The sequence below is a fragment of the Myripristis murdjan genome, chromosome 12, assembly GCF_902150065.1.
Source record: "Myripristis murdjan chromosome 12, fMyrMur1.1, whole genome shotgun sequence".
NCBI classification, from domain to species: domain Eukaryota; kingdom Metazoa; phylum Chordata; class Actinopteri; order Holocentriformes; family Holocentridae; genus Myripristis; species Myripristis murdjan.
In genome coordinates, this window is record NC_043991.1 from 9966999 (window position 1) to 9993757 (window position 26759).

The following is a 26759-nucleotide window of genomic DNA, read 5'->3' on the forward strand; positions in this document are numbered from 1 at the left end:
AGGCTGACACAGACCCAGTCTGGCCATTAGTTCGCTCCACTCCCAGCCATTGACTGCACGGAAACTACTCTCCTTTATCACAAAGGCCACGAGGAGCCCAGCCAAGTGAACACACATCCACTACAATGGGAACAACACTCCTCATTCTCTCCCTCCTTCCTCCTTCTTCATTATTTCCCCAAGTATCTTTTCATCTTTATTTCCTACATTCTTGGGTTTTTTTTTATTGACCAATTAACCTGTCTGTCTCTGTCAGGATCTCTCCTTTTGTTTCTCTACCTCGTTTCTACCTCTCCTCGAGCATTTCTGCGGACATGTCTCTCTTTCGTTTTGCCCATTATCTCTCCTGTCAAACGCCTTCACCTCTCTGTCTGTCAAACTTTCTGTCTGTCTCTGCGCCCGCCCCTGTCACCTCACGTCTTTCAGCCACTGTCTGAATGTCCTTCTTTCTCCTTCCCTCCCTCCTCCGCTCACCTTGTCTTTCCCTTTTCCGTCTCCTCGCTCACCAGGGAAGCGTCCCGCCGCAAACTAATTTCCCTCCCCCGGAGCCTTGCCAATCTCGTCGGGACAAAGTAGAATCGCGCTGTCTCTTCCTGTCTGCGTCTGCCTTCCTCTACCTTTTTGTCAGTCTCTCACCCAAATCTCCATAATTCAGTCTCTGACAGGAACTGCTGGGTGCTTTGTCCAAGGCTGGGCGATGAGATGATGAACGGGAAGCTCTGGGCACTCCCTGGACTGATAATTGGGGCCAAGGCAGACAGGGCACAGCATGAGGGCAAGGACACACACCCACACACACAGAAAGAGAGCGAGAGAGAGCAAGAGAGAGAGAGACAAGAACAACTGCAGTGCTCACAAAACCTTCTCAATAATTCAACAGGTGGAGAAAATAACAGAAACACCTTCTGTAGCAAATAACTAATGAGGACGCGGTCGCCTTTTGCCTCCAGAGCAGCTTGAATCCCCCTCGCAATATTGTCATGTAATTCCCGAACTGTGCTAAGTGGAACCGTTTGGACCGTTATTCAAGAATTCAAGAATGCCTCAAGTTCCTGAAGCTCACACTAAACAGTTTCCGTGGAGACGATTATGGCGGAGGATGGATTCAGAAATTCAGTCTCCTCTCAGTTTAAGTGCTTTATCATGTGGTGTTTCTGTTGTGTTGTGTTTTGTGTCTTCATTAGTGCCCATCACACAATAGATGCGGCGTATGACTCCTCCATAAATAAGCCAATAATATATCATTTTCTACCATGTCAAAGGATTAAATTTTGAGCATTAAGGGCCAAATTATGCTAAATATCACCATAGCCGTAGTGTCCTTGGTAGCTCTGCATGGGGGGAATCTGTAAACACACTGAGCCAGTCTCTGAAAAACTGGGCAGCCGTGTCAGTATTTCATTAGTTCAATGGTAATGAAGCACAGATAAACATGGAGGCATTATTGTTTACATGATGTGAAACAGGGAGTTCACTCTCGGAAACACTGGCAGGGTCCAGGGTGATGTTTTGGCACCTTTCTTTCCCAGAATTAAGCAACACCTTGCAGTCTGAATAATTCGATGGGTTTGCAACATCGGAAAAGATTATTAGCAAAGAGAGACAACACACAGCATCCTGTTGTCTTCTGCTTCTTCTTCTTCTACTGCGCATCGAGCAACGCAAGACCGAGGGGCATGTTAGCTGCACGATCCTACTCTCTACTTACCATAAAATACAATTTTAAATTAAAATTGATTGAAGAGAGGTGTTCATGTCAATTGTAAAGCTGAACAGGACTTCTTTAAGTCTATACCAAAAAGTTACACTATTAAACTATTAATTAAACAAAAAAAAAAAAAAAAGAAAAAATCAGTTTTATGATAGGCAACGTTGGTTTGTGGTTAAAAAAAAAAAAAAAAAAAAAAAAAAAAAACATGGATAATAATAATAAGAAGAAGAAGAAGAAGAAAAAACTTTATTTTAATGGTGATGTCTGACTAATACAACAGATACTTTCATTTACCACCTATTCAGAAATATTGGAACTTTCATCAATCAATAAACAAATAAAAAAAAAAATCTAAATTAATAAAAAATAAATAAAAAATAAAAGCAAGAGCCCTAGTCGTAACTACCAGTTGGATATAGGTCTAAATTCCTCTGTGTCAGTACACCCCCACTGTCTTTTGGCATTCAGGAGTCCAAATGCTGGATTCACTGTTTCCTCACGCGTTTCTCAGTGGCGGTCCCTGGCTGTGGCGTTACCGTTTGATTACAATCACCTGTGTTTTAATTACCAGCAGCTGTTGTTTGTCAGTGGAGATGCTCCAAAACGATTCGACGAAAGGCCCGCGTGGAAAACGTTCCGCTCCTACGCAGATACCCGGCAGTGCTGTTCCCCCGGTGGCCACACAGGGCCACGCAACATTACAACCTGCTACGAGGCACCTGCAGGGTAAAAAAAATGAATCGAGGCACGGAGGAAGGCGCTGGTTTAGTCGCCACTGCAGGGTGTCTCCATAACACCTGGAAAGCTATCCAACAACACACAATAAGGGGGCCCGGCTGCCGGCTCTCTCCACACTTTATCGGGCGTATCAAATTACCTCGCGCCGTGTCGAAACACAACACTTACCAGCAAAAGCGAGGCACAGCCACGGCTAAAAAAAATACAATAACTGCGTCCAAAGTTATGGATGGGAGGCAAAGGGATGGAAAGAGATATAGAGCTGAAGAGAGAGGAGGGAATCGGGTGGGGGGAAGAGATACAAAACAAGAGCGTGAAAAATGAGGAGTAAACTGTGGAAAAGTGTGAGGATGAAGCAGTGAGGGGGTCTATTGAGTGTTCACAGCAGATGCTGCTAAAACCGGCGGGGAGAGGAGGAGGAGGAGGAGTGGATTAATAGAATCCCTAAAAGGTAAGTGGGCTGAAGTATCTAGACTCTCACCATCACAGCCTGATGTGTTACTACGGCGTTCTATAATACATGCCACGGGTAATAGGAGACCATGTCATCCATTCAGTCTAATTTCCATTTTACAGCCCTTTGATAGGAGAAATCAGAGAACACTGGCTCCAACACTGACTTTATGGCCCTGGGCTCCAGTATCTGTGTGTGTGTGTGTGTGCACGTTTTTGTCTGTGCATCTGTCTGTGCCTCTGTGTGTGTGTGTGTGTGTCATCTGGCACTTTGATGTTCTACTGTTGATGAACTGGACCGTATAAAAGCAGTGACAGATTTAATGGCCGCCATAGACAGCGCTGTCAATGTTCCAATTGAATAAAGTGCTTAATTCCACTTCCACAGTCACGCGTATCTGACATAGTAATTTTTGGTCAGAGCATGTAATAATCCTGCTTTTATGTGCTTGACTGAACAGATATGGAAAACAGACATTTGGGGACCTTTGCACCGGTAGAATAATATTACCTAGCATTTGTATTTTTGTGGGGTTTTTAAATTTTTTTTTGTTCACAGATGAAATGGCATTTTTTCCTTCTCTGTGTCTCCCACTCTGTTTTCAGAGGTCAGAGATCAGTGTTAGCTGCAGCATCTCTGGAGCTCGCACACACTTCAGCAAGTTGATATTTTATATTGCATTACATAATGCGAGTTAGCAGACACTTTTGCACAAAACAACTTAATTTTGTCAAGCGTAGAGGTCTGCACAGGGCAGGTACACCTGTGGATATACAGAGAATATGTGCAGCGAGGTTTTTTTTTTTTTTTTTTTTTTTTATCGATCACTGTTGCTGGCACATTTTTTGCTGTTGTCGTTGCTGTTTTTTTGTTTTTCGGGAGGCTAGACACAAGTTGCTCACAAGGCCGACTGCAGGCTGGAAATTGTCCCTGACTACATCCCGTAAATTGGCTCTCCACATCAACACCAACACTCTGCTTGCTTATTATGCAACCTGTTGAAGGCCGCATGGAGTGAGGCGACTGTGACGTTCAGGACGACGGTAGCTTCACTGAAAATGGACTCAAACACACAGAATACAAAACGGTCTGGGGAGGGTTTAATGAGATACTTTCTCAGCTAATACAGATGCCTCCGGTCCACCTGGGTGAGCCTATAGCCTGCCTTTTTAGACAATTGCTTAAACAATCAAATATTTGGAAGGATATTTGATAGATCTCATTTCAGTCTCTATGTTAGGCTGCATTTTGGATCATCAGGATAATAATGGATGGATAATGATGCATAAGTTACACTGAGGTAAGGATTCCCCACGTAAAAAGTAGAACATGTCCTATATCATCAGTCGCAAATTAGTAGGTGACCTGTTTCCACCAGTTAGCGGTTGATAATAACCTAGGACTGATGTAGGGTTCAGAACATGGGACTGAAATGCCAGTTAACCCATTTAGACTGAGCACAAGTGACGGATGGTGGAGGGTATAAAAGGGACAACTCATTTTCATCAAGTCAGGATCCCTGGTTGGGCTCTCTGAAGACCCATCCATATTCTCCTTCCCGGTTATAATAAGAATAATAATAATACATTTTATTTGTTATGGCGCCTTTCATGGCACTCAAGGTCGCCTTACAGTAAAAATAAATACAAAATACTGCAACAACAGAAAAAAAAAAAAAAAAAAAAAAAAACAGCATAAAAACAACACAGAAAACACAGCATAAGAAAACATCAGAGAAAATAGCATAAAAACATCATAGAAAAATACTTAATTAGACATTGTGGCACCGACCCCACAATATAAACTACAACAACTATTAATTCACACTTACAGACCCATGGTTGGGTTAGAGAGATAGATTTCATTTATGGACTATCAGCCACTAAAATCCAAGGGTTAACATGTAAAAGTGAAAACACTCATTTCCCAAGATATTGTCCATGTACACACAATTCATGTGGGCTCTGCAGGGTAAAGAGTGTATTACCGCCTTTCTCTCTAAAATGCTGCTAGTGCAAGAAAATGTGTCAGTTTTTACCATTTAATAGCCGGTGACAGTGCAGACAAATAAATATGTAAAAACTGACAACAACAAAAATACAAAATTGATAGTTTGATTTAGTTTGGACAGGAAACTATGCATGAAGGACAAGTCTGAACAATCTGTCTGCCTCCCCTGCACATTTCTCTAATGTAGCCTTCTAGTCAGCAAGTAGAGGGGATTGTTCACCTCATGTGTCACACTGTGCCATTTGCTTAACTCTCATGATTCAACCATGGTTCATGAAAACAGCTTACTCTGATGATCCTGCAAAAGCCACCACAACATCGTGTACTCTGTGTGCCAAATGTCTCCTAATAGAATAGCCACTGTGAGACGATGAGCCGCTATTTACAATGTCACAAAATGAAGGGACGGGAAATTATCTTAAAATTGAGGGCAAATAGGTTGTAATTACATAATTCAGAGTGCATTCGCAAACGCACCGAAGGGCAGGGCATTCAGGCACAATGAGCATGATTTATGAGCAGTCTGGGTTTACCATTCAGCTCCATGTGAGAATAATCCCTATGCAATGAAAAATGAACGAGGACAGGCTCCCTATTTGGTGATTTTCTCCTTTTTTCATGCCAGTGATTCCTTGGAGAATGTACCTGTCCATCATAGCGGTGCCTGTGGGGCCACAGAGGGAGGAATGGAGGGAGGAGAAATAATGAGAGCTCACACTGGCAGCGTGGAATTCAGAGACTCACTCCCTGTGGGGGCCCTTCCTCTTTACACCCCCACTTTATTCCTGCTGCGTTCTGAAGACACCGCCCCAACAACAGGGACACGCCCTCCAGTGACCAGTGCATCAAACCCAAGAAATGAGCCAAGGAACAGAGAGGGGTTGTGATCGCACCTCGGCTAAAGACAGACAGCACCGCAAAACTGTGTGCTGAGAATCCTCAAAGAGCCGGGCTGAGCCTCAAGGTTGGGCTGCAGTCTATTCTATTGTCTCCGTCTATCAGTACAAGAAGACACTAACATTCACAGGCACACAAAACAAAGGGAAGGCAATTATTTCCACAATAGGATTCCGACTGCACCGAGCATTTAGAGTTCAATAAGTGTTTTTTTATACAGCTCATCACTTTTCCCTTTCTCACTCCTGGTGGATTTAAATGGTGCAGTTGGAATGATGTCAGTAGCAAAATGGTACCGAGGCAAAAAAAAAGAAAGAAAGAAAGAAAGAAAGACAGACAGACAGAGCGCTGATTCTAAGTAAAACGTCTTGACTGAACTGGGGAAATATTGCTTCTGTTTTGAGAGAAGAAAAGAATTTAATATAAAAGGGACTGATAGAATGTAATTTTCTCAAGGAACAAAAAAAAAATGCAAAGTCAAACGATGGAACAGGTGGGTGAGTGATGAAAGTAGGAACCGAGCCAAATGGCATTAGAAGTTCATTTAGTTCAGACGTTTCCCGCGTTCCGAGACCGAACACATCTCTTCTGTTCATTGATCGCACACAGCAGCCTCGACTGTGGGCCGATTATCGTTTTATCGTTTGAAGGTGTCACCCGTATCATCTCTCACATCCACTCTCTGCATTGTCACCGTAAGTGCAATGCCGAATCCCTTCCAAAGAGTCAGCATCCCTGAGCCCTGCGCGCACAGACCTGCACGCGCCGTATCCCAGACAACGACTCATTGCTCGGCAACCACCTGTTTCTTTGGGTATCGCAGTAACGAGCTTTAGGAATAATGAGCTTGTGGGAGTAAAGCAGGGAAGAGAGAGATGGAGGGGGTCCAAACACGGGACGAGGGGAGGCGGGTTCCCATTTATAATTCATGTCAGGAGAATTATCATCAGCAGTATGGCATTTGGAATGAATTATTGATTGTATCTTGGAAGCTTTATGTAAAAACTTGCAGTCAGGGGGTCCTGATGGACAGGGAACGAGAGAAGAGGGGACAGGGGGAGAAGAAGGGGCCACAAAACTGTCTACTCAGACAGGGCTATGTGTTTTCAGAGTCAGAGAAAAATCTCTCTGAGGGGCTATAGGGTGTAATTGTAACACTTAAGTGTATAGCAGGGTATGTTGGGGGGGTGGTGGGATACAGAATATGCCATACATGCTTTCACATTAGCAAAACAAAGGCATCTTGTGACGATGAAATGAGTTTGCCTCAACGGCGGGTTTCCATACAAAATTGCTCCCCCAGTCATTTTCAATGAGACCAGGCAGTGAACATGCACTGGAAATTGTGGGGATGGAAGCAGGGTTAGGGCAACCACTTGGTTCTGACCAATCAGAGGGCTGTATCTGCATCAACTGTGTTTAAAGGTAAACACAGAAAAACACTGAAAAACAACTATTTACCATTTTCATACCACCCCCCCCCCCCCCCCCCCCCACCCCCCCCCCCCCCCCCAAACCCCAGCCCCCCCCCACCCTCTAATGCAGAGAAGGTACAGTGGTGCAGACAATCACAGCTTTAAAAAATCCACTTGGGCCTTGACACCAGACACTGCTGCTGAGGATGTGGTCACTAATGGAGAGGGAAACACTGACCCAGGGAAGCGTGTGACCGTGGCTGCTTGACCCTTATGCCTCCATCACTTAGTGAACTCTCTTTAGCCTGAGTGTGACGGGCACGAATCAGTCCCCTCCTACGCTCTATTTCACTCCAATAAATGCAGTGTGAATCAATATAAGGTGCAAACATTACATTTAACCATCCACAATGAATGGCTCATAACAGCATTTTGGGAGCGGATACAAATACCAGTGAAATTCCCCAATTCCCAACACCTGATTTGATACCATGGCAAAACAGAAATCCCATTCAGCACACAGGCCTTTATTGAAATACTCTGTTTAAATATTAACAAGTAAACAGAAACTTTATGTGTTTCAAGCACCGTGCGATTTGCAAAGTGGGAACGGTGGAGATCCCCCCCCAACCCACACACTCTTGTTTTTTTTCATCCCGGCCTCTGGTGATTTATTTTCACCGCCTGTGGAGACAAAACATAACTGATGTATGCTGCTTCGCCCATAGATTGTTCAAAAATATACAGCAGAAATATGAAAACACATATATATCCCATCGCACAAGAAACAATAAAGGACTTTCATTGTTTCTGCCCGCGCTTGTGTTCCTCTGAAAATGGATATGACACCGCCATAATGATCCATCCGCTGGCCTTGATTCACGCATGGCTTTCAAGAATGTCACCAACCATGGCTAGCCAAATGAAAGAAAAATGAGAAGGATTCAGAGTAGCAAAGGATTGGATTTTACAAGACTCTCACAAAGGAATACCAGAACTATAACTCTGAGTGAGACTACGGGGCCTGCTAGCATCAGGATGGAGGGGAGTCACTTCCAGGCTCCAATATGACAAACCACTCAGGCATACAAGTGAACCTTGTGCCTGCTGAGACTTTGGTTGGGGGCTGTGTCGAGCTGGATTGCTTGGCTAAATGGAAAGAGGATTGAAAATAAAATGTTTCGTAACTGTGATTTTTTTTTTTTCTTTTTCATAAACCACACCCTGGAGTCCAGCATTCACATGTGCAGTATAAGCCACATTAATATATGAACACTGAGTCACGAGTGCACGGGCCTGTAGCCAGTGGTTTAAGTTTTGTCAATATTACAGATAATAAAAACCCTCGCATTGCTATCACTGTCAAAACGTTGATATTCACTTGGTACCGAGGTATTGATTCTTGTACCACTGTTATTTAATGTTTAATGAAGAATGCTAGATTCCTATAGTCCAGTGAGGAGAGATGAGAGCGAGGCATGGCTTGAGGGTTTACAGCTGTGGTTAAAATCTACTTCAGTAAACTGCATTCAGGCGGACGAGCCAACAGTTGGCGAGGCACGTTCCAGGTTCCACTAGAACTGGGTGTGGATGCTAAGCAACTGGCTATTTTCAGCCACACAACGCAGGAAGGAAATGAAGGGAGCAGAGTTCAGTTTGCACAGGCTCCAGAGCAACAGAGAAGGCAATCAAACACCGCCGGCCAATCGCAATCGCACCGTCCGGACACAATGGTGGCTAGCCTGCTGCTGGCTTAGTCTTATCACAACATACTCACACTGACAATGGCTGCGAGATGAACGAGCGGGGGTGGGAAGACAGTGAGGCGGAGGGAGAGATGGATGAGGGGTAGAGAGAGGGAAATAAATGCGGCTGAAAGGGAACAGTTGGCACAAATCAAATCAAGGGATTGGTGTCTGTTGAGTTTCCTTCACATCATTTACTCTCTCTCCTCCTCGCTTTCCAGTGCACTCCCTCTCCCAGCACCCTCATCTTTCCTCTTCACAAGTGTCATTTCAGATGTGAGGCTGGTATAATGGGGTTACTGCAAACACCTCGTATTAATGTAGAACTAGTCTATTTATTGTAACTGCTTCGCTGTAATATACAATGCACTGTTTAAGGCAGTGTTTTTTGCATCTGCCTTTATGGTAAATGGATTATGCTTTGTGAAACGGAACAAATTTAGTTATGAAGTTGATAATAAATTCCCACCTGCTTCCACTGAAAGAATACACACTATACCAAATGATGACTTCTCCACTGCTGGTATTACAAGCAATAATACAGCAAAAAAAGTCCTGCCTCACTAAACACTAACATCCTTAGCTATAACAAGGGCAATTGGGCTGTTTAGTGGGGTGTTTTACAAACACATATTCAAATAACCGCAATGATTTCATGTGAGCAGACCACTGCTGGCAAGCCACTGCTGTTTCACCAAAGCTATGAGCTATTCAGGGCAAAGTCCAATTTTTCACTGAAACACAGCGCACAAATAAAACGCATTCACCTTGACACATACTATCAAGTCAATGAGCATCATTTGGATGGTTCTGCCACTTCACAAGTCAGTCAGTCATGACTGAAAGGCTGTTTAGACGAGATAGAAATAGATGCACGCAACACTGTCTGCATTTCAAATGAATGATGCTGCTCCCTTTAATGAAGACAGCAAATCTGTCAGAATGTTTCCTTCCTTCGCTGCTCTCCAGTCACAGACGGAAAATTACCAAACTGTTGATAGATGGTTAACAGGTGCAGGCTAATTATGCTAATCATGGCAACAGCCAAATAAACTGATTGCCATGTTCATTTAAATGACAGCAATGTTCCTTTGGTGGCTAATTAAAAAAGGTTGGGAGAAAGGAAACGAGGCGGTTGGGTTTGGATGGAGGGAGGTGTTTAAATAAAAGCGTTCTCCAGGGTCTACTGTAATAAGCTGTATTTCATTGGACTAATGATGTCATAATGAATTTCTAATGATGGGGGATGGGGTGGGGTGCGAAGAAGGGAAGTATGGCGATTATGTGCACGAGTCCATATGTGTGCAGCAGAGGTTTCTACCCCTGAGAGGAGAGAATAGCGAGGAGGAAGCAATAGCCGATGCGTGTGGGGTGGAGTACACTGGTTGATTTGAGTTGATAAGTAGCGAGAATAAAAATCAGTACAGGAAATTGAGCAGGGTATGAGCTCCATCTGTTTCAGCACCACGGGCACTGGAAAGGGGAGAGAGGAGGGTCTGAGAGGGCAATTACCTTTTCCACCACCGGGCCCAGTTGGCCCCGTCTCCATTTGCTTGTGACCCAAGAGGAGGCATCATTAGAAGGAGAGATGGCGACCAGAGGCCAGGGGAGATGAACTCTCGGGCCCCCTGACAGCCAATGTGTAGGTATGAGAGGCAGGTAGAGGCTGATTAATGTTTATAGATGCAGCTGCTTTTGTCTCCCCACACCCCTCTGTTTCAATTCCCTCCTTCCAGAAGAGATTAAAAATCTGGAGTTAGAAGGCCCTATCTGTGCAAGTGCCTCATTTGTTTTCATAAGGAGAAGGCCACTGGGGGCATACTGAGGGAGCTCAACCTTTGTTTAACTCAGAAATCTGTTGTTGGTCTTCTCCTTCTTCTTCTTCTTCTTCTGCTTCTTCTTCATTTGGGATGTACACACTTAAAGGAAATTCCACCCTAAAATGCATTAACACTTTCTGTTGGTAAGCTTGCCAAATGCATGAGACTGCTGACTTTTTCCCTGTTAAACACCACTGTGGCTGTGCCGAGAATATCTATCGGTGATGAAAATGGATTAACTTTTGGTTAGTTAGCAGAATAAGAAAAATACAACATCAAAGAACAAGAACAGCCCCGCAGATGCAACGTAAATAGCCAGTTCCAGGCTTTTCATGGCGTAGGCTGGAGTTTTCCTTTAAGGAATCAACACTGGCCAATGCCAACACTTTGCAGTTGGGAGAGGGAGCTTAAAAAAAAAAAAAAAAAAAAAAAAACATTGGCACTTGGCAATTTCCCTACGGGGATGGCAGTATGCGGAGTAAGTACAGTCAATCCACGTAAGCACACTTTCATCTTCCTCTGGAGACTCACATATGCACATCTCCAGTCATGTCAGCATAGGTATTTGTCACAGGAGCCAGCTCTTGGATTTCACTGGAGTCATTTCAATGTGATGAAAATGTGATGTTATGAGACCTGAACTTGATCAGAACGTGTCCAAATCTGCCATGGCTAGATTTTTTTAAAATACTTGTATGCATGTCATATTTAACAGCGCTACTACCCTGTCGTTAAACTGCTGATATGTTTGGTGTGATTCGATTTTGCGCAGACTTTTGTTAATTCCAGTCTCAATGAAAAGTGTGACCACTTTGGGCTGTGATCAGGCAGCAGACAGTCAATGTGTCCTGGCAGAAATGGACGATAAAAGCTGTAATAAGTGTTACGGCAAGTCTGTGCCACTTCCACTCTTCCAGCTCCGACAGTATTCTCCAACTTTTTCACATTTGACAGTCGAGCTGAACAGCAATAAAGATCGGGCAAACATTATCTCTCTTTTACTCAAATGTTAATTAATATGCAACAGGCTAATCATATTCCAGAGAAATAAACACATAGATGTTAATGAAAAGTGATTTTATTTTTGAAACTGTTTTTAGCAGTTTTTCGTAAATCCTGACTTTGGTGAGCACAGACGTTAACATTTGTAAACAAGGGCAACGAAAAGGGTTAAGAGGCTGAATGTGATTGTAACGTCAATGTGGGATAAATCTCTGTCTGAGGTGGTGGATGGAGAACTCTTTTTGTCCAAATCTGTGACAAAGCTGTTTCAATTTTCATCACAACCCAACAGCTTAAATACATCTGCCAAGTGAAAACATTCTTTTGAGTGATGCGAAAACAAAAGGATGATGTGACAAGTGTAGGTGAGTGATACTGTGCTATGAAATACATGATGGAAATTATAAAAGCCACGGCTTGTTTGGCTTTAGTGGCACGATGACAAAAGCGAAAGCAAAAGAAGACTGATAAGCTCCCCAAAAAAGGCCACCATGCTCTCTGCAAGAAGAAAAATACCCTCCTTTACCTTTGGTTTATGAGGCATTCTCACTATTTAAATGTATGGCACATTAGTAGGGATCTACTAAATTCAATATATTATAATGTGATGTTCGGCGTTAATGGAAAATCAATGGTGAGACAAGCCCGCCACCTCTGAGACCATGCAAAGGCAATTTCCAAATTGACATGTGGAGGGTCTATGTGATTGATTCTGACTGCTGTTGGATTTTAATGTCGTTTACTGTGAGGCATTGTCCTGAGGTTTATCTACAAAATGCCAACCCAGTCCTCATCTCCTTTTTTTTCTCCTTCATCTTTTCTTCCTCTCTCTTGGTTCGCCATTCATTCTCAGCTCCGCTCGTGAGGAAATACACTGAACTGGAAGCATCGGATTAGGCCGGACATCAGACATTTGTTATATTTAAGGAAAATTACAGCCTGAGACATATTAACTGTAGATCGCCGATCCCGCCGCAGTGCTTTTTCCATGCCAAACAAGCCGAAAATGAATCCAGTTACATCACGGAAAGATCCTCTCAGCACAGCTACAATGGTGATAAACAGGAAGGGGGGAAATCAGTGATATAAAACAGAGATGTTTGCAGTTAGGTTTTAGTGTCAACCCCTAAAATTAAATGAGTAAAGGCAAACATTCAGGGAGGGGTTAGGCACACTTTTTTATTCCATTAAGCTTCATAATAACAACTGCAGCTGCTCTCCATGTGCCTCGTGTTTACCCAGTTTACCAGCGGAAAAGAGGAATTATAGATATCGTTCCAAAAAAAAAAAAAAAAAAAAAGAGTCATCCTATTTACGACCAAACATAACTAACTTATAAACAAAGATTCTCATTACTGGAGCACAAGTTGTCCATATTTTTCAATAAACTGCAAAACCACTGAGCTTGATCCCGCCACACAAACCGTGACACAACAACATAAGCTGGCATCATCACTTTAATATGATTTCATGCTATCCTCTCTGCTTGTTTTGGTCTCCCACTGGCCCAGAATGATCCTATGATCCCTCAACCTCTTTGACACACACACACACACACACACACACCACACACACATACACATTTCACTTTTGGTTGCCCCTGGATCACCCACACACTCCAACACTTCACGGTCACAGAGGTCAAGAGCAGAGTCTCTGGGGCTGCGAGATGAAGCTGAGGCCTTCGCAGGGTATTCTGGCTATGGATTAGCAGCCAATCCCTGCCGCCTGTCCTTACAAGCCAACCTCTTTTCTGGAAGCCTTTCAGTCCCAGAAATTAAAATGAAATAAAATAATAATAAAAAAAGGTTAGTTAACATGTAACTGTAGCGCCCTTTCCCTGTGTCCATTTTGCAGCAATGTGTCAAATACCACAGCTTTCATATGCTCTTGCTCCTTACACTATCTCTTCTAATTACACCATCCAACATGCGTAAACTGCAGCCTCAAGTTAAACCACAATGCGTGACTTAAATATCACCAAAAAAAAAAAAAAAATGCCTTTATCTTTTAAAGCCTCTGTATTACTGCATGTTTTGTAATCGAATGTGTGAGCGCGTCCACCACCTTTACTGCTGAGCCAGTGCGCACATGCATATTCTAACAAACTGTCGCAAGTTGAATTTTTTCCAAATCAGTCAGTGACACGAACGCAAGCAGCTGACCCTGAAGTGTTACACCATCATCATCTGAGCACTCCACTCCGTCATGAAGCTAATGCAACTGACAGATTTGACTTTTGGAGGCATTTTTACCACAGTATATCACATATGAAGCACAAGGCGTGTTGCACTGGGTACATGGACGCACACACGCACATGCAAATACGCACACAGGCCTAAGCACACACACACACACACTGACACACAAACACATTCCTTCACTTAATTTCACATTATAATGTAATGAGGGCAAAATTGGGAGCAGACTTTTTAAGCAAAGTTTTCCCAAAGATTGCGTGAAAACCTCATACTCCTTAACCCTATAAAGCCTGTATCATATATGATACACATTTTCAATTCCATTTTTCGTTTTCAGTTTAATCAATACTTGACCAAAATACTGTTGTATACCTTTGAACACTTCCCCTGTTCACCCTGGACCATACCATTGACACTTCAAGTACATATCATACATCATACACCAGAAAGGTCGTGTAATAACATATTTTTTGATTTTTTTTTATATACAGTGGTCCCTCGTTAATCGCAGGAGTTACGTTCTAAAAATAACCCGCAATAGGCGAAATCCGCGAAGTAGTCAGCTTTATTTTTTACAATTATTATAGATGTTTTAAGGCTGTAAAACCCCTCACTACACACTTTATACACTTTTCTCAGACAGGCATTAACATTTTCTCACTTTTCTCTCTTGTTTAAACACTCTCAAAGTTCAAACCTTCGTAGAAAAATAAGTCCAGTAAAAAAAAAAAAAAAAGCATGCAAAATTGCACTAAAAAAAATCCGCGAAACTGCGAGGCCGCGAAAGATGAACCGCATTATAGAGAGGGACAACTATATATATATTTTGTAATAGGACTAAATAAAGGGTTCTATTTCAAAAAAATTGAATTTTCTGCCAATTCTTTAATAGTTCAGGCTTTATAGGGTTAAAGAACTAAGAAGACTGTCATGTTTACTTTGTTGAACACGTAAAATCCCGAGTCACAAAATTGAAGCAGTAAGGATTTCATCAGAGAACAGCAAAATGGAACTGATTTTTTTTTTTTTTTTTTTTTTTGCACACTTAAGAAGCATTGTGTCTCTGAGATCCCTCATGTTGTGAGAAAATAGCCCCATCTTCGAAGCCAATTACAGTGTCTGCTCAACTGCACAGCATTTTGCAGGCTGATAAGTAGCAGAGCACCACGCCACACCATCGAGGTATCTGACGTTTGAATCACTCACCTTTCCAAAGTCCCTGACATCGAAGAGGTCGAAAGGGTCAAACAGCTCGCTGTTGCGCAGGCCAAACTTGTCGTGGCACACCTTGAGAAATGTCCGGATGTTCTTCAAACACAAAAACTGCAAAAAGGAAAAAAAAAAAGAGGACAAAAGGAGATGACAAAACAATATAAATATGCTCTCGAATCAAACTTCCAACAACAGATGCACAGGGAAGGACCGTTATCTTGGGATTCATACCAGTGTTGTAACAGCATGGTTAAACATTGTGGGTATTTACACTCAGAAACATGCTTCAACAGACTGTTTAATATTCCTTATCAGCGCGGCAGCATTTTAGCAAATATTTAATTTCCTAGCTGATGATTGGCAGGCTCTTCATTTCCTCATTCCTGGTATAGGGATGATTAGAAAGCACCAGAAGGAGAGGAGGCTGATTGGTACTCCTGGGGCTGTGGCTGACGGGCTGTCTCTCTGATCCAGATAAGGCAAGCAAGCAGCACAAAGAACCTGTCTCCTCACATTAGAGCGCACAGGAAGTCTCAGTCAAGCCCACCAGCAAAGACCCGCACTGGGGTAAGAGTGGCCCGCTAGTTGGGGCGTCTGCCCCCCCGACTAAAAGGTCACAGGTTGGATTCTGACAAGATTAAAAATAACCACCAACAACGAAGTGTCCATGATAAAGACACAAAAGCCCAACTCCTCGCTGAAGTTGTGAAAATACTTCAAATTGGGTTTGACATCGGGACCTCTTTACCTCTGGGTACTGGAGGTAAAGCAGCAAGAGGCAGAGGTATCTGGAAATAATTCTTCAAGTTTGTTTTAATCATAGAAATCGAATGGGTAGAACTGGCGTGGGCCTTTGGTTCACGGCAAATCAGAGTTGTTGCCCATGCCAGTGCTACCCATTCGATTTCTATGATTTTAACCTGTAACGAGGTTAGGATAATAAAATTGTGATCTGCACAAGACTACAGTTTTCACAACAAACCTAAAAAAAAAAAAAAGCTCATAAATGTCAATAATCTCAATCCCAATAATGTCACTCCATACAGATACACCTTTTTAGTAATAAAGGAGTTATTAGGGGTGAGGAACAGGTCAATGACTGAGCACAGCCATTTTGAAATATTAATGACAGGCACAGTCACCTCCTATTCGTCGATGCGCAAAGAAGACATTATCTGGCTGATCCTGCTAAGATATGCCCTTTCATTTCTCTTTGTGAGAGCAATATGTATTGGTGGCCATGGAAACAGAATCTACTTGCAAAAAAAAGAAGACACAAGCAAGAGAGGCTCTGTTAAACAAAAACGCCAAAGTGCATGTTCTGGTGAGAGGTGGATGATGGGTTTCATCCCTGTATCAGATGTTTCATTTACACGGTGAAACAACCCATAGCCTTAAGACGGAGATTTGACTTTGGTTTTTATGTTGGCAGCAAACAATGTGCACAATACAGATTTACAAATACAGATTTATGCTCCAACACACAAAGTGCACAATGTTCTCAGTTAAACTTTGCCACAGCTCGATGAGGCATGGCATTTTTTGTTACAAATGACTGACAACGCCGGGCATCTTCTGCATCAGCCTGTCGTGCTAATTGGCTGTCGCGCTTCAAATAAGCACAGCAAAACTCCAGGATCCAGAGCCTTATCCGCCCTAGCGATTTCTGAATAGAAGCCGTCTGTCCTCCGTCGCGCGGTTTCATCTGATATGGTGTCCTGGTATTTTGCGGTATTTCTGCCAGCCTCGCCTAAGCCACACCTGAGAGCCCTGCTGACTCATTCTCATTCATACGTGCACATCTGCTCGGTCCCAGTGTCATTGCCGTGAACCCCCATAAGAGAGCTGCGCTGGCCGGCGAGGACCGACGCGATTGGCTGGTTTGCTCAAGTGACATTTGCAGTTCAACGGTTAAGGTTATCGTGTCTGCCGATCCTCACGTGTAGTGGGGAGAGAAGCGTATTTTCCCAGCCTCGATATGAAAAGGTAACATTTGCTGGAGAGGTTTGGAGAGCGGAGAGGGGGCTCTGCAGATATGGATCAGGAGGGCGTGGATGTGTCTGACATTCTAATGTATGTTGGGAGATAAGAGTGTGTGTGTGTGTGTGTGTGTGTGTGTGTGTGTGTGTATGGGGGGGTTATGATGCTGACGGAAAAAAAAAAAAAATACACCATTTCTTTCTGGAGTGGGGAGCGTGAGCACACCTGGGGATAAACAGACCGCGGTCATCTCCTTAGGCTGCAACTGCCCTCAATACTATTCATTTGGGATTACCTCAATATGGTTTGCCGCACATTCAACATATTCCTGTATTTTTTAACAGTGTCCTGGGTGCATCACACATAATAGCTGCCAAATACTGCAACTAAGCTGTTCATCTGAGAACACAACTGATTTAAATAGAGGGTTGTGCTTATTTCCTCCAATTCACACTAGTAATAACCTGATTATAACTTGCAATCAGTAATGCATTCCATTAGATTATTTACGCAATAATCTCAGAATTCTGTTCCTTCTAGTTAAACGTTTCGACAAAAATATTAAAGTTTACAAGTTTAATACTTTATCGATGACTAATCTTATTACAGCCTGTTGTTGTTGTTGTTTACTGTAATCCATGTATTTGTTTACTTTACAACACTGTTTACTGCTGGTGCAAAAAAAACAAACAAAAAAAAACAACAGAAGTTTCTCCTTTTTTATTTGTTTGTTTGTTTTGATTTTTTTTTTTTTTTAACCTGTCCTTTTTTTTTTTTTTTTTTTTTTTTTTTTTTTTTACCTGTCCTGATGTAAAAACACATCTTTCCCTGTAGACTAGTTCACTATTCCACAGCCACATCCTCCAAAAAGACCACACAGCTGTTCAAAATTCAGTTTATTTTCTGGGAAACCCAGTGACCATAAACAAAGTGCACACCCAGAGGGGCTTATCTCTGCAAAAAAAAAAAAAAAAAAAAACAGTCCTTTTGTGTGTGTATGTGTCTGTGTGTGTGTGTGTGTTTGTAAGCACCCACGGACATGTGTTTACCACTCTCTTCAAATGTTTGCCATCTGAAGTGACCATTCTGTCAAGCCACTAATCACGGCTCAGCTAACACTTTCTCTGGCTCCTGCCCTCTGCTAGGCTCGCCTTTTCAACCCAGAGAACAAGGATTAATTCTGATAGAAGGCGCAGTATTCATCAGATCAAGCCCTTACTGTAAATATTGCACTATGTTGGGATTTTTTTTTTTTTTTTTACTTTACAAAAAGACTGCTTCAGGGTGGAGAGAAAGGAAACCCCAAGGTGCGAGAGCGAGACAGTGAAAAAGAATACCAAAAAAAGGGGGGGAAAGGAGAGGGCGGTGTGAGGAGGAGAGGGAGAGAAAATAAAGACAGAGGATGGAGCAGGATTGGTTGCAGGTGGTCTCAGCTGTAGTGCAACAGCAGACTTTTTACATGGTGGCTTGTGTGCTCCACTGGAGCGACAGCTCTGACTTTGACTTCTGAGTTAAGAGCAAACAACTCCAGAAAGAGGACGAGAGGAAGACTTGTTGTCAAGAAGGCGGGGAGAAAGAGAGAGTAAGGAGAGGGGAAGTGAGGGAAGGAAGGAAGCGGGGAGAAGAGCAGCAAAGAGAAAAGAGTCAGGTAACAAAGACCTGTCAAATCCCTGACAACCCCTTCTACCATATCACTGTGAGACATCACACAGAGAATAATGCATTATTCCTCTGGGAAGGTGGCCCTTATCTGCACAGCCTCCTACATGCTCATATCTGAGGCAATACAAATTAGCGCTCCCTCATAAAACCCGAACAACAACAAATTAAAGGAACGGGATGCGGGGAGTGGCTGGGTGGGAGAGAGGGAGAAGAAATAAGGAGGAGTAGGTTGTTTTGCCAAAACTGAAGCTCTTTGGTGTCAGGGAAGAGGAAAATTGACGAGGGGAAAGCAGAGTGGGAAGAAGGCCCACGGGGGAGAAAGGGGAAGAGTGGAGAGGAGAAAGTCATGTCTATGGATGATGAAAAAATGAGCGAGCATGGAGCAACTGAGGACGACGGAGGAGAGGGGGAAAGGAGAAGAGAGGCGAGTTTGACAAGAGGACTGAGGCAGGGTGTGTGAGTCAGGGAGATGATCAGATACTCAGACAGCCAGTCAGAGGACTGGAGTCACTGAAACAGACACATGCCTGTCTGGGAGACTGTGAGGCAGCCACATAGTGATTCACACACACTGACACACAAACACACACACTCACAGAGCTACCCTGATGTTGTGTCTGGGCCGGTGAATCACTCCACACCTTTACAACAACAGGAAGGGAGCCCTCAGCAGGTGAGACAGCAGCAGCCAATATGACCACAACAAACGGCTGCCTGAGCTGCTTCCAGCCAATAGATAATCATGAAGCCTGTACACAAGTACACACATACACATATATAAGTGCAAACAAACACACCCACACCCACAAACACACACAGCAGGTAATGGTGATGATGGATTGCGTAAACCTCTGACTTGGTTAATGATCCCAGAGCCGGGGTGCTGATTGCTTTTTGGTAAGGGGAAATTCACGGGGCTATGTGTAATCAGCACTCAACCTTTTCTTTCCACACCCTCTCCTCACCAACCACGGCTCCATGCTGCAAGAAAAAGTCCGTCTGAACAAGTCATTTAATCGTTCATTTAGTCTCTTTTTTTTAACAGCTGTAAAATCTGCAAACCTTATGTTCTTCAGTTACCGGGAATAAAAGAAACAGTGAGGATAGAAAAAGGTGAAGGATTCTGAAAGCAAACCATCGTAGGCATGCTCTCCAGTGATGGAAAAAGTACCATTTACTTGAGTAAAAGTAGCCAAATCATAATGGAAGACTATTGTCTTAACTAGTTTACTAAAGTAAAGGTATTTACTGTTAGAAAAAAGTATTCAAGTATAAGCCATCAAACGTCTGACTGAAAACAATTAAGGATCATTATGCTGTTGAGGTACACAACTTTTTAATATACATATTCATACTGTCAGAATCTCATTTTTTTTGTGTGTGTGTCGGTTTCACTCATAAAGTGGCCCTTTGACCAGCTTGTAAAGAAACACCTGTTGTACGACCGACTGCCAGCGCATCCACCCACCCAAACAGATGGAGAGTGTGTGCATCTGCTAAATGTTATTGGTCTATTTCTTCTCTCTTTTGGCCCACACAAGCATTTCTAGTGCTCTAAACCATGCGCCTCTGCCTTCCCTGCCTTCTCCTTTATTCTGTTTTTATAGCATCTCTAATTCATTCGAAATAACTTGAATATGGATGATAATCAAACTCCATCTCTCCTCTCACCTCTCTGTAAATACTCTTGTCCTGGGCACTTTCCCCTTACTCCTGCTGGCTTGATGTTGCAGAAAAACCTCCAGCCTGCTGCCCCGCATGTAGTGCCATCCCTCTGCAACACTCTGACGAAGTGATTTCTATCGCCTAATTTCAAAACAGAGCCACTGCAAGGGAGATTTGTGAAATTCTTGATCATTAAACTTGACTATTAAATCATGCACCTCCTGATGGGTGATTAAATAACAGGGCTGGTGCTTTTCTGGTGAGGTTTTACATGAGGTCCATGTAAAATTAATGTGAGTTCAATAAAAGGGGTATACCTGATGAAATGATATAAAAAGGAGTTTGTTAGAAAAAATAGGTCTAAAAACCTGTAAAATGATCCATACATACTCCACTCTACCAAAAAGGGCTGATGGGTGGATACAACCCTCAAAGAGAGAAATGGGTAAGTCAATGATTGGGTGGGATGAGCCATGTGATACCCTGGGGGGATTAAGGGAAGCTGGGGGTCCTCCACCCTGCTTCTCCCCTATGGCAACCCCATTCCCGGGTTAGCCAGAAGTTAAAGTCAATCAAGAGAGAGGCCCTGCTCCTGCTAATTGGAGAGATGCACACTGAATGAATAATGCAGAACGATAGTATGTAAATGTTAATCTAATCCTATTACCCCTAAAAGCCCATATGCACGACATGGATTGACCATACCTTCAAATCACACACGCCTCTCAGCGGATGAGGCAGAACTGGAGCTTTTCTAGTGAGACCCACGTGGCCCGTGATGAAAAATGTCAGTTAAATAGGCTAACTAGGAGTTTAGCGAGGTTAATCTCCATTACAAAAGAAGATAAGTCAGCTCAGAGCTTAGACTCCAGAGAAAGTCACCATGGCTGTGAGCACGTCTAGGTAATTGAAGCAAGTCCACGTTCACTTTTGCTCCCGAGACCCATAAAAAAAAGACCTTGCAGAGCATCTAAAATGCATGCAGAGGGGACCCGAGATAAGACTGCATGCATTTGGAGCATTAAATGAACTAACATGCCAGCAGTAACATGCCACACAGCGACACATGGCAACATAATGGTCATTCGTGAGAATAAAGAAGCAGTGAACTTTGAAGCGAACTAAAAGGGGGACCCCTTACACCAGCCAAGAAAAGCTTGGGTATGAAAGAGTGTACAGAATGGTGAAAAGGAAGAGGAGTGATATGTCTTCAAGGTACTGCTCTGTCCTCTCTCTACTGAAGCGGAACAAACCTCAGCGAGGAACAAAGGATGTGCTCTCATGGATAATGGAGAGAGAGGGAGAGGGGAAGGGGCCAGTTTTTCAAGCTGAGATCCGCCTTAAAATACTAGCCTGGGCAGCTCCACTCACCACAACTATGGTGCTGACCTCGTAAACTTAATTTCCATATCCTTGGACTAAAAAAAAAAATCATATTCTGCGGTGAAAATAAGATCCCCATGAGTTCATTGTCCCAAGTCAGTGACATCATCAACACGGCTGCTGTCAATTAACAGCGTGACTGAACTGACCTTTTGTTTGGCTGTCAGTCATTCACGAGAGGGTCCGTGCGCGGCCCGATGCATTTTGGTGCATGCACGTGCACACGCGCGTGTCTGTGAGCATGCACGAGCACATGCGAGCATCAAGGCTGATGTTGACGCCCGGGGGGAAAAGAGAAGAGCAGAGAAAACACTGGCCAGTCGAGAACAAAAGCCAACAAAAAGCATTCACTATTATCACCTTAGTTCTATCTGACCTGATTTTCCAATTTCCGTTGACCTTAAATGTTTTTTTTTTTTTGTTGTTTTTTTTCCCCCTTTTTCTGTGAGCCAGTAATAATTCATAATGCTTCCTCTGGGACTGCTGAAAATAACACGCAATATTTCCACTTTTGTTTGCGGTGTGTTTGTTTTCTGCAAAAGAGCCTTCACCTTTGCATGACCGGCTCCATCTCCATTAGCACTGTCAAAGGAAGGCAGTGGGTTTTCATGACAGACTCATAATAAACATCACCATCATTCGCTTGAATAGCCTGGTCACTCTCTTGTGCTCCATTCATGGTTGCTAGTTACCGGAGCTGCCCTGAGGTTTCAGCGTATCCCAGGCGTGGATATTTTGCAGATGCACTTCCTACTTACTGGAACCATAGTATTCCAAACCATTTAATCCAAATCCAAAAAAAAAAAGTCTCCAGGCAATATGAAATAAAACATCTAACACAGGCCTAGATGCTGACACATCTTGGTGCATCAGTGCAGTCCTCCAAGTTCAGTCCAATCTTGACGTAAATGCAATTCTGTGTTGTATCCAAGCAACAGGCCACACTCTGTAGACTCAGGAGAACAGTGTGTGTTTGAGGCATTTCCAGTTAGGCTTAGCTGCAGATTCAAAGCTTGATGAATGTGTGGAGAAGGTCCGACAAGAAGCCCAGACACCCATGGATCAATAGCCAGGTAATTTATGACACCAGACTGAGGGAAGGAAACTGCATCTATCTTTCCCCAGCGAGTTTCCCTCACTGCCTATATCTCATCGTGGTGATTTAGAGCCCATATAAGATGCATACCTTTCACTTCCTTCCAAGGGAAAACAAACACAAGTCTCATACATATAAGTCTAAGCTTACTGAGACAGCGATCCCTATAGCGCCAAACAGTGCCGAGCCACTAAGCCTTAACATCTCAGCTTATAAATAATGTATAACACAGCTGTGCTATCTTGGGGTTTATGCAAGCACATCCCATAATTAGGAGTTGAAATATGAATAGATTTAAGTGTTTTGACACAGAGGAGTAACAATAACATCAGCACTCACTTAACACTTCAAATTCATCAGACAGAGCTTACTCAAGAAGACAAATAGCGCTCCAAACCAAGCTATTTCTGTGACATCGAATTTCCTGCCCCTTTTCCTCTCAGAGCACAACTTCAAAATATCATTTGCAGTGTTTTTATTTGCTTGTTTTTGTTTTGTTTTTTTTACAAAAAAACAACTTCCGGCTAAATTAGATGAAATGGATGGTTTATGCAATGCCTGGGAACTACAGTGAAAAGTCAACAGTGGCCCTCTACTGTTGTTTATTTCACTTAGTTGATATTAGTGGCCAGTGCTGATCAGCTGAATGAAACCAATGGCCCCTGTAATGGTGGCAGTGACTCAATGGACTAATGCAGTAACGCTACACTTCTCTGTGCAGCTGCAGCCAGAGTATATACACCACTCATCTCAAGCTACAGAGTGATGAAAGACTGTATTATGACTTGATACAGTCTATAACAGGGATTCCCAAACTTTTTCAGCGTGTGGACTTGAAAGTTATGGAAAGTGTTGTGCATCTGTTTCCAAGTTATGAAAACAGATGCACAACAGACCACAGACCCCTAAGAGAGATGATTTTGTCCCATCAAATCCCCACGGAGAAGATGTTTGTTGTTAGGTGCATGGGATGGGGATTAAAAAAAATGGGTGTAGTCAAAATATAATCAACTAGGATCACTATAAATTATGGTCAAAACATGTCTGAGTACCGGAGAGGTTCTTTCAGGGAATTTCATATGCAAGTAATCTAGCATTCCTTTTGCTACAACCCCCCTTTGAAACCCTCTGAAGGGCTCCTGGTGGACTCTGAGAGCCGGTCTAATATTGTCTCGTGTGAATAGCATGCCTTGCCCTGTTACTTAAGGCTGTAGGAGAGATCCTGCTGACCTTCTGCCATGTGTCTCAGAGCATCTTTTCAAGCTATGCGAGTTGAAACAAAAGGGAAAGGAGGAGGAGGCACACCTTAGCAGGAGGTGCAGGCTGCTGAGCAAACACAGTTTGAAATAAAGGAAAGCCGCACACTCCAACTGCTTAGGCTTAAGCAATCACCCCACATTTCGGGGGCTCAAACTTTGAAGAAGGCTCTGCCCAAAACGTTGGATGAAAATAAGTCTCAGTAAAGGAGTTGGAGTGTGGCCTTCTTTTGTTTCCAACTGCATGAGCTATCCATATATTTCTATATCAATGCTATATCCGAACTGTACATAAGACTAGATATCATCTGGGATTTTGAGCAATATGGTGATGTGGCATGACTGCTATCTTTTTCTGGTTTTAAAGGCTGCATTATAATAAGGGGATACAATTTTCTGCACATAGTAGGCGGTTCTATTGTTTGCTTGGTCATCATATCCCCATCACTAATTATTGTTAATCATTAATCTCTTCTATGGAAATGTCTTATAAAAGCACCAGTAGGCAATTCCTGCAATGTCATCACAATATTGATGTTGAGATGCAGTCAAACATGTCACGATGTGATTTCAGCCACACTGCATAGCGTATTTATTGTAAATGGAGGATTGATTCTGGCACTGTATGTTATGCCACAACGTGTGGTATGACTGACAGGCAGGCAGGCAGTTAAGTAGCTAAAACATAATGTCATACAGTATATGCAAAAGCGACGCCCAGCTCAGCGAAATACCCACAGTCATTATTTGAAAAAAACAGTAGCAAGAATGGTGGAAGAAGTGGATGTATTGTTAGTACTCTATGTTTGCCAAATGTGGGTTCAGGGAGGCTATCAGGTACACGGGGGGGTATGACTCTGTGCTCTCGGTGATGGCTGAGATTATCTCCAAGGTGACTAATGCTATTAAAATGGAGAACAGCCTGTTAATTACCCACCCGGCTCTGGGGCCAACCTCGGCCCACTTTAATCATCATCCGCACAGCTTGGGTAAACAATCATTCAATCATCACGCAGCTTTGCCATGACACACAATACAGCAAACAGCCAATTTACAGATTAAATGATTGGACCAATGGTTATTGTGAGACACAATTTGCATCTACTCAGTGATGCACGGGACAACAGAGAACATGGGCTTTTCAAAGGCCACTCAAACAGAGTGGCTGCGATCTGAAGCCATGGCAGAACACCAGCTCGCAACTGTGTTGTGAAATATGATGCCATGTGAAGTTGTCTGAACAACATCCGCCCTGGGAAAAGTCAACAACAAGTCTTGCTTGCTCGTAACTTCCTCTTGCTGCATGCTTTTCGCCCGGGATACTTCTGATATCTGTGATTCTGTACATCTCTGAACTGCATCTGCAAATTTGTACATTTCACAATAACTATCCTTGATTTTATCATGTCATATCATTAAGACTCCTCTTCGAAACATTATTTTTATATAGCAATTTATTTTATTTTTTTTTTTTATTTTCTTCATCAAAGATGTACATTTCTAAATTTTGCTGCTACATGACCTAATTTTCCTTCAATTAAATGCATCATATCTTTACTTGTGAAATACATTTATACTATATCTATGCAAAGCACGATTCTACAATCCAAGAGAGCAATTAAGCAACGGTATCTGTGAGCTGGTTATTTTGACAAATCAACTATATGATGAGTAAAAACTGATTTGACCCCTGTTATTATCAATGAGTCACAGTTAGCTGGTCCTTTCAGAGCTGTTTACAGCCTAGTAATTAGGTCCTTGAATTGAGGGGGTGACATTTTTTTTTTTTTTTTTGGATGGCTTCCTTTGACTCCAATGTGTCAACAGTCTAGCCCAAATGAAACAACTACATTTACACTTGGGCAAGACAGCTAAAGGTCAGCGAACAGTGTCCTCTGTCACAGTGCATCACACTGTCAGGCTGTGTTTTGGCGCAGGAGCATACTTCCTGTTTAGACTCCCCCTGTAAATCACACTGGAAAGCTTTTTGGCACGGTCAAAAAGCCTCGACACCCTTACAATTAATCACTGTTGAGATAAAAGCCTTGTCACAGTGGAAAACACAGAGTGTGAGAGAGAGGTATGAGTGTGTGTGTGTGTGTTTTTATATGATTCTGTATGTGTGTGTGTGTGCGCGCGCAATTATGCAAAGATGTAGAGAGGGAAATGTGTAGGTGCCATATGGGGGCTGTGGACACCTGTCATCCTCTCATGACAGGCCATTATCCTTTCACAGTATTCATTTTACATTATCTGAAGAAACAGTCATAAATTACCCACACCTGTCCCTATGATCCTCTCTGCAGCACTCCAACCAAAATTGAATTAACTCTTCACATATCTGTGACACAGCTGCCCTCGTCAGCTCCCAGGTAGACTATGGAGCTAAATCTGCTACATCAAATAGCAAATAGCAAGAGGCTCAACTCTTATCTCTAAAAATGGCAGTCAGAGCTGGAAAGAGAGAGAGAAGACAGCAAGAGACAGATGCAGGGAGAGACAAAGCTTGTCA

The 26759-nt window shown here is 42.9% G+C and overlaps 1 protein-coding gene across 1 annotated transcript in view; it reads right to left on the reverse strand.

Moving 5' to 3' along the window:
- vav2 (vav 2 guanine nucleotide exchange factor) overlaps positions 1–26759 on the reverse strand; it is a 197833-nt gene that overhangs the window by 130273 nt on the left and 40801 nt on the right. The window contains exon 2 of the mRNA XM_030064977.1: positions 15200–15316. Within this exon, the coding sequence (XP_029920837.1) occupies positions 15200–15316 (117 nt within the window). The remainder of the gene's footprint in view (positions 1–15199; positions 15317–26759) is intronic.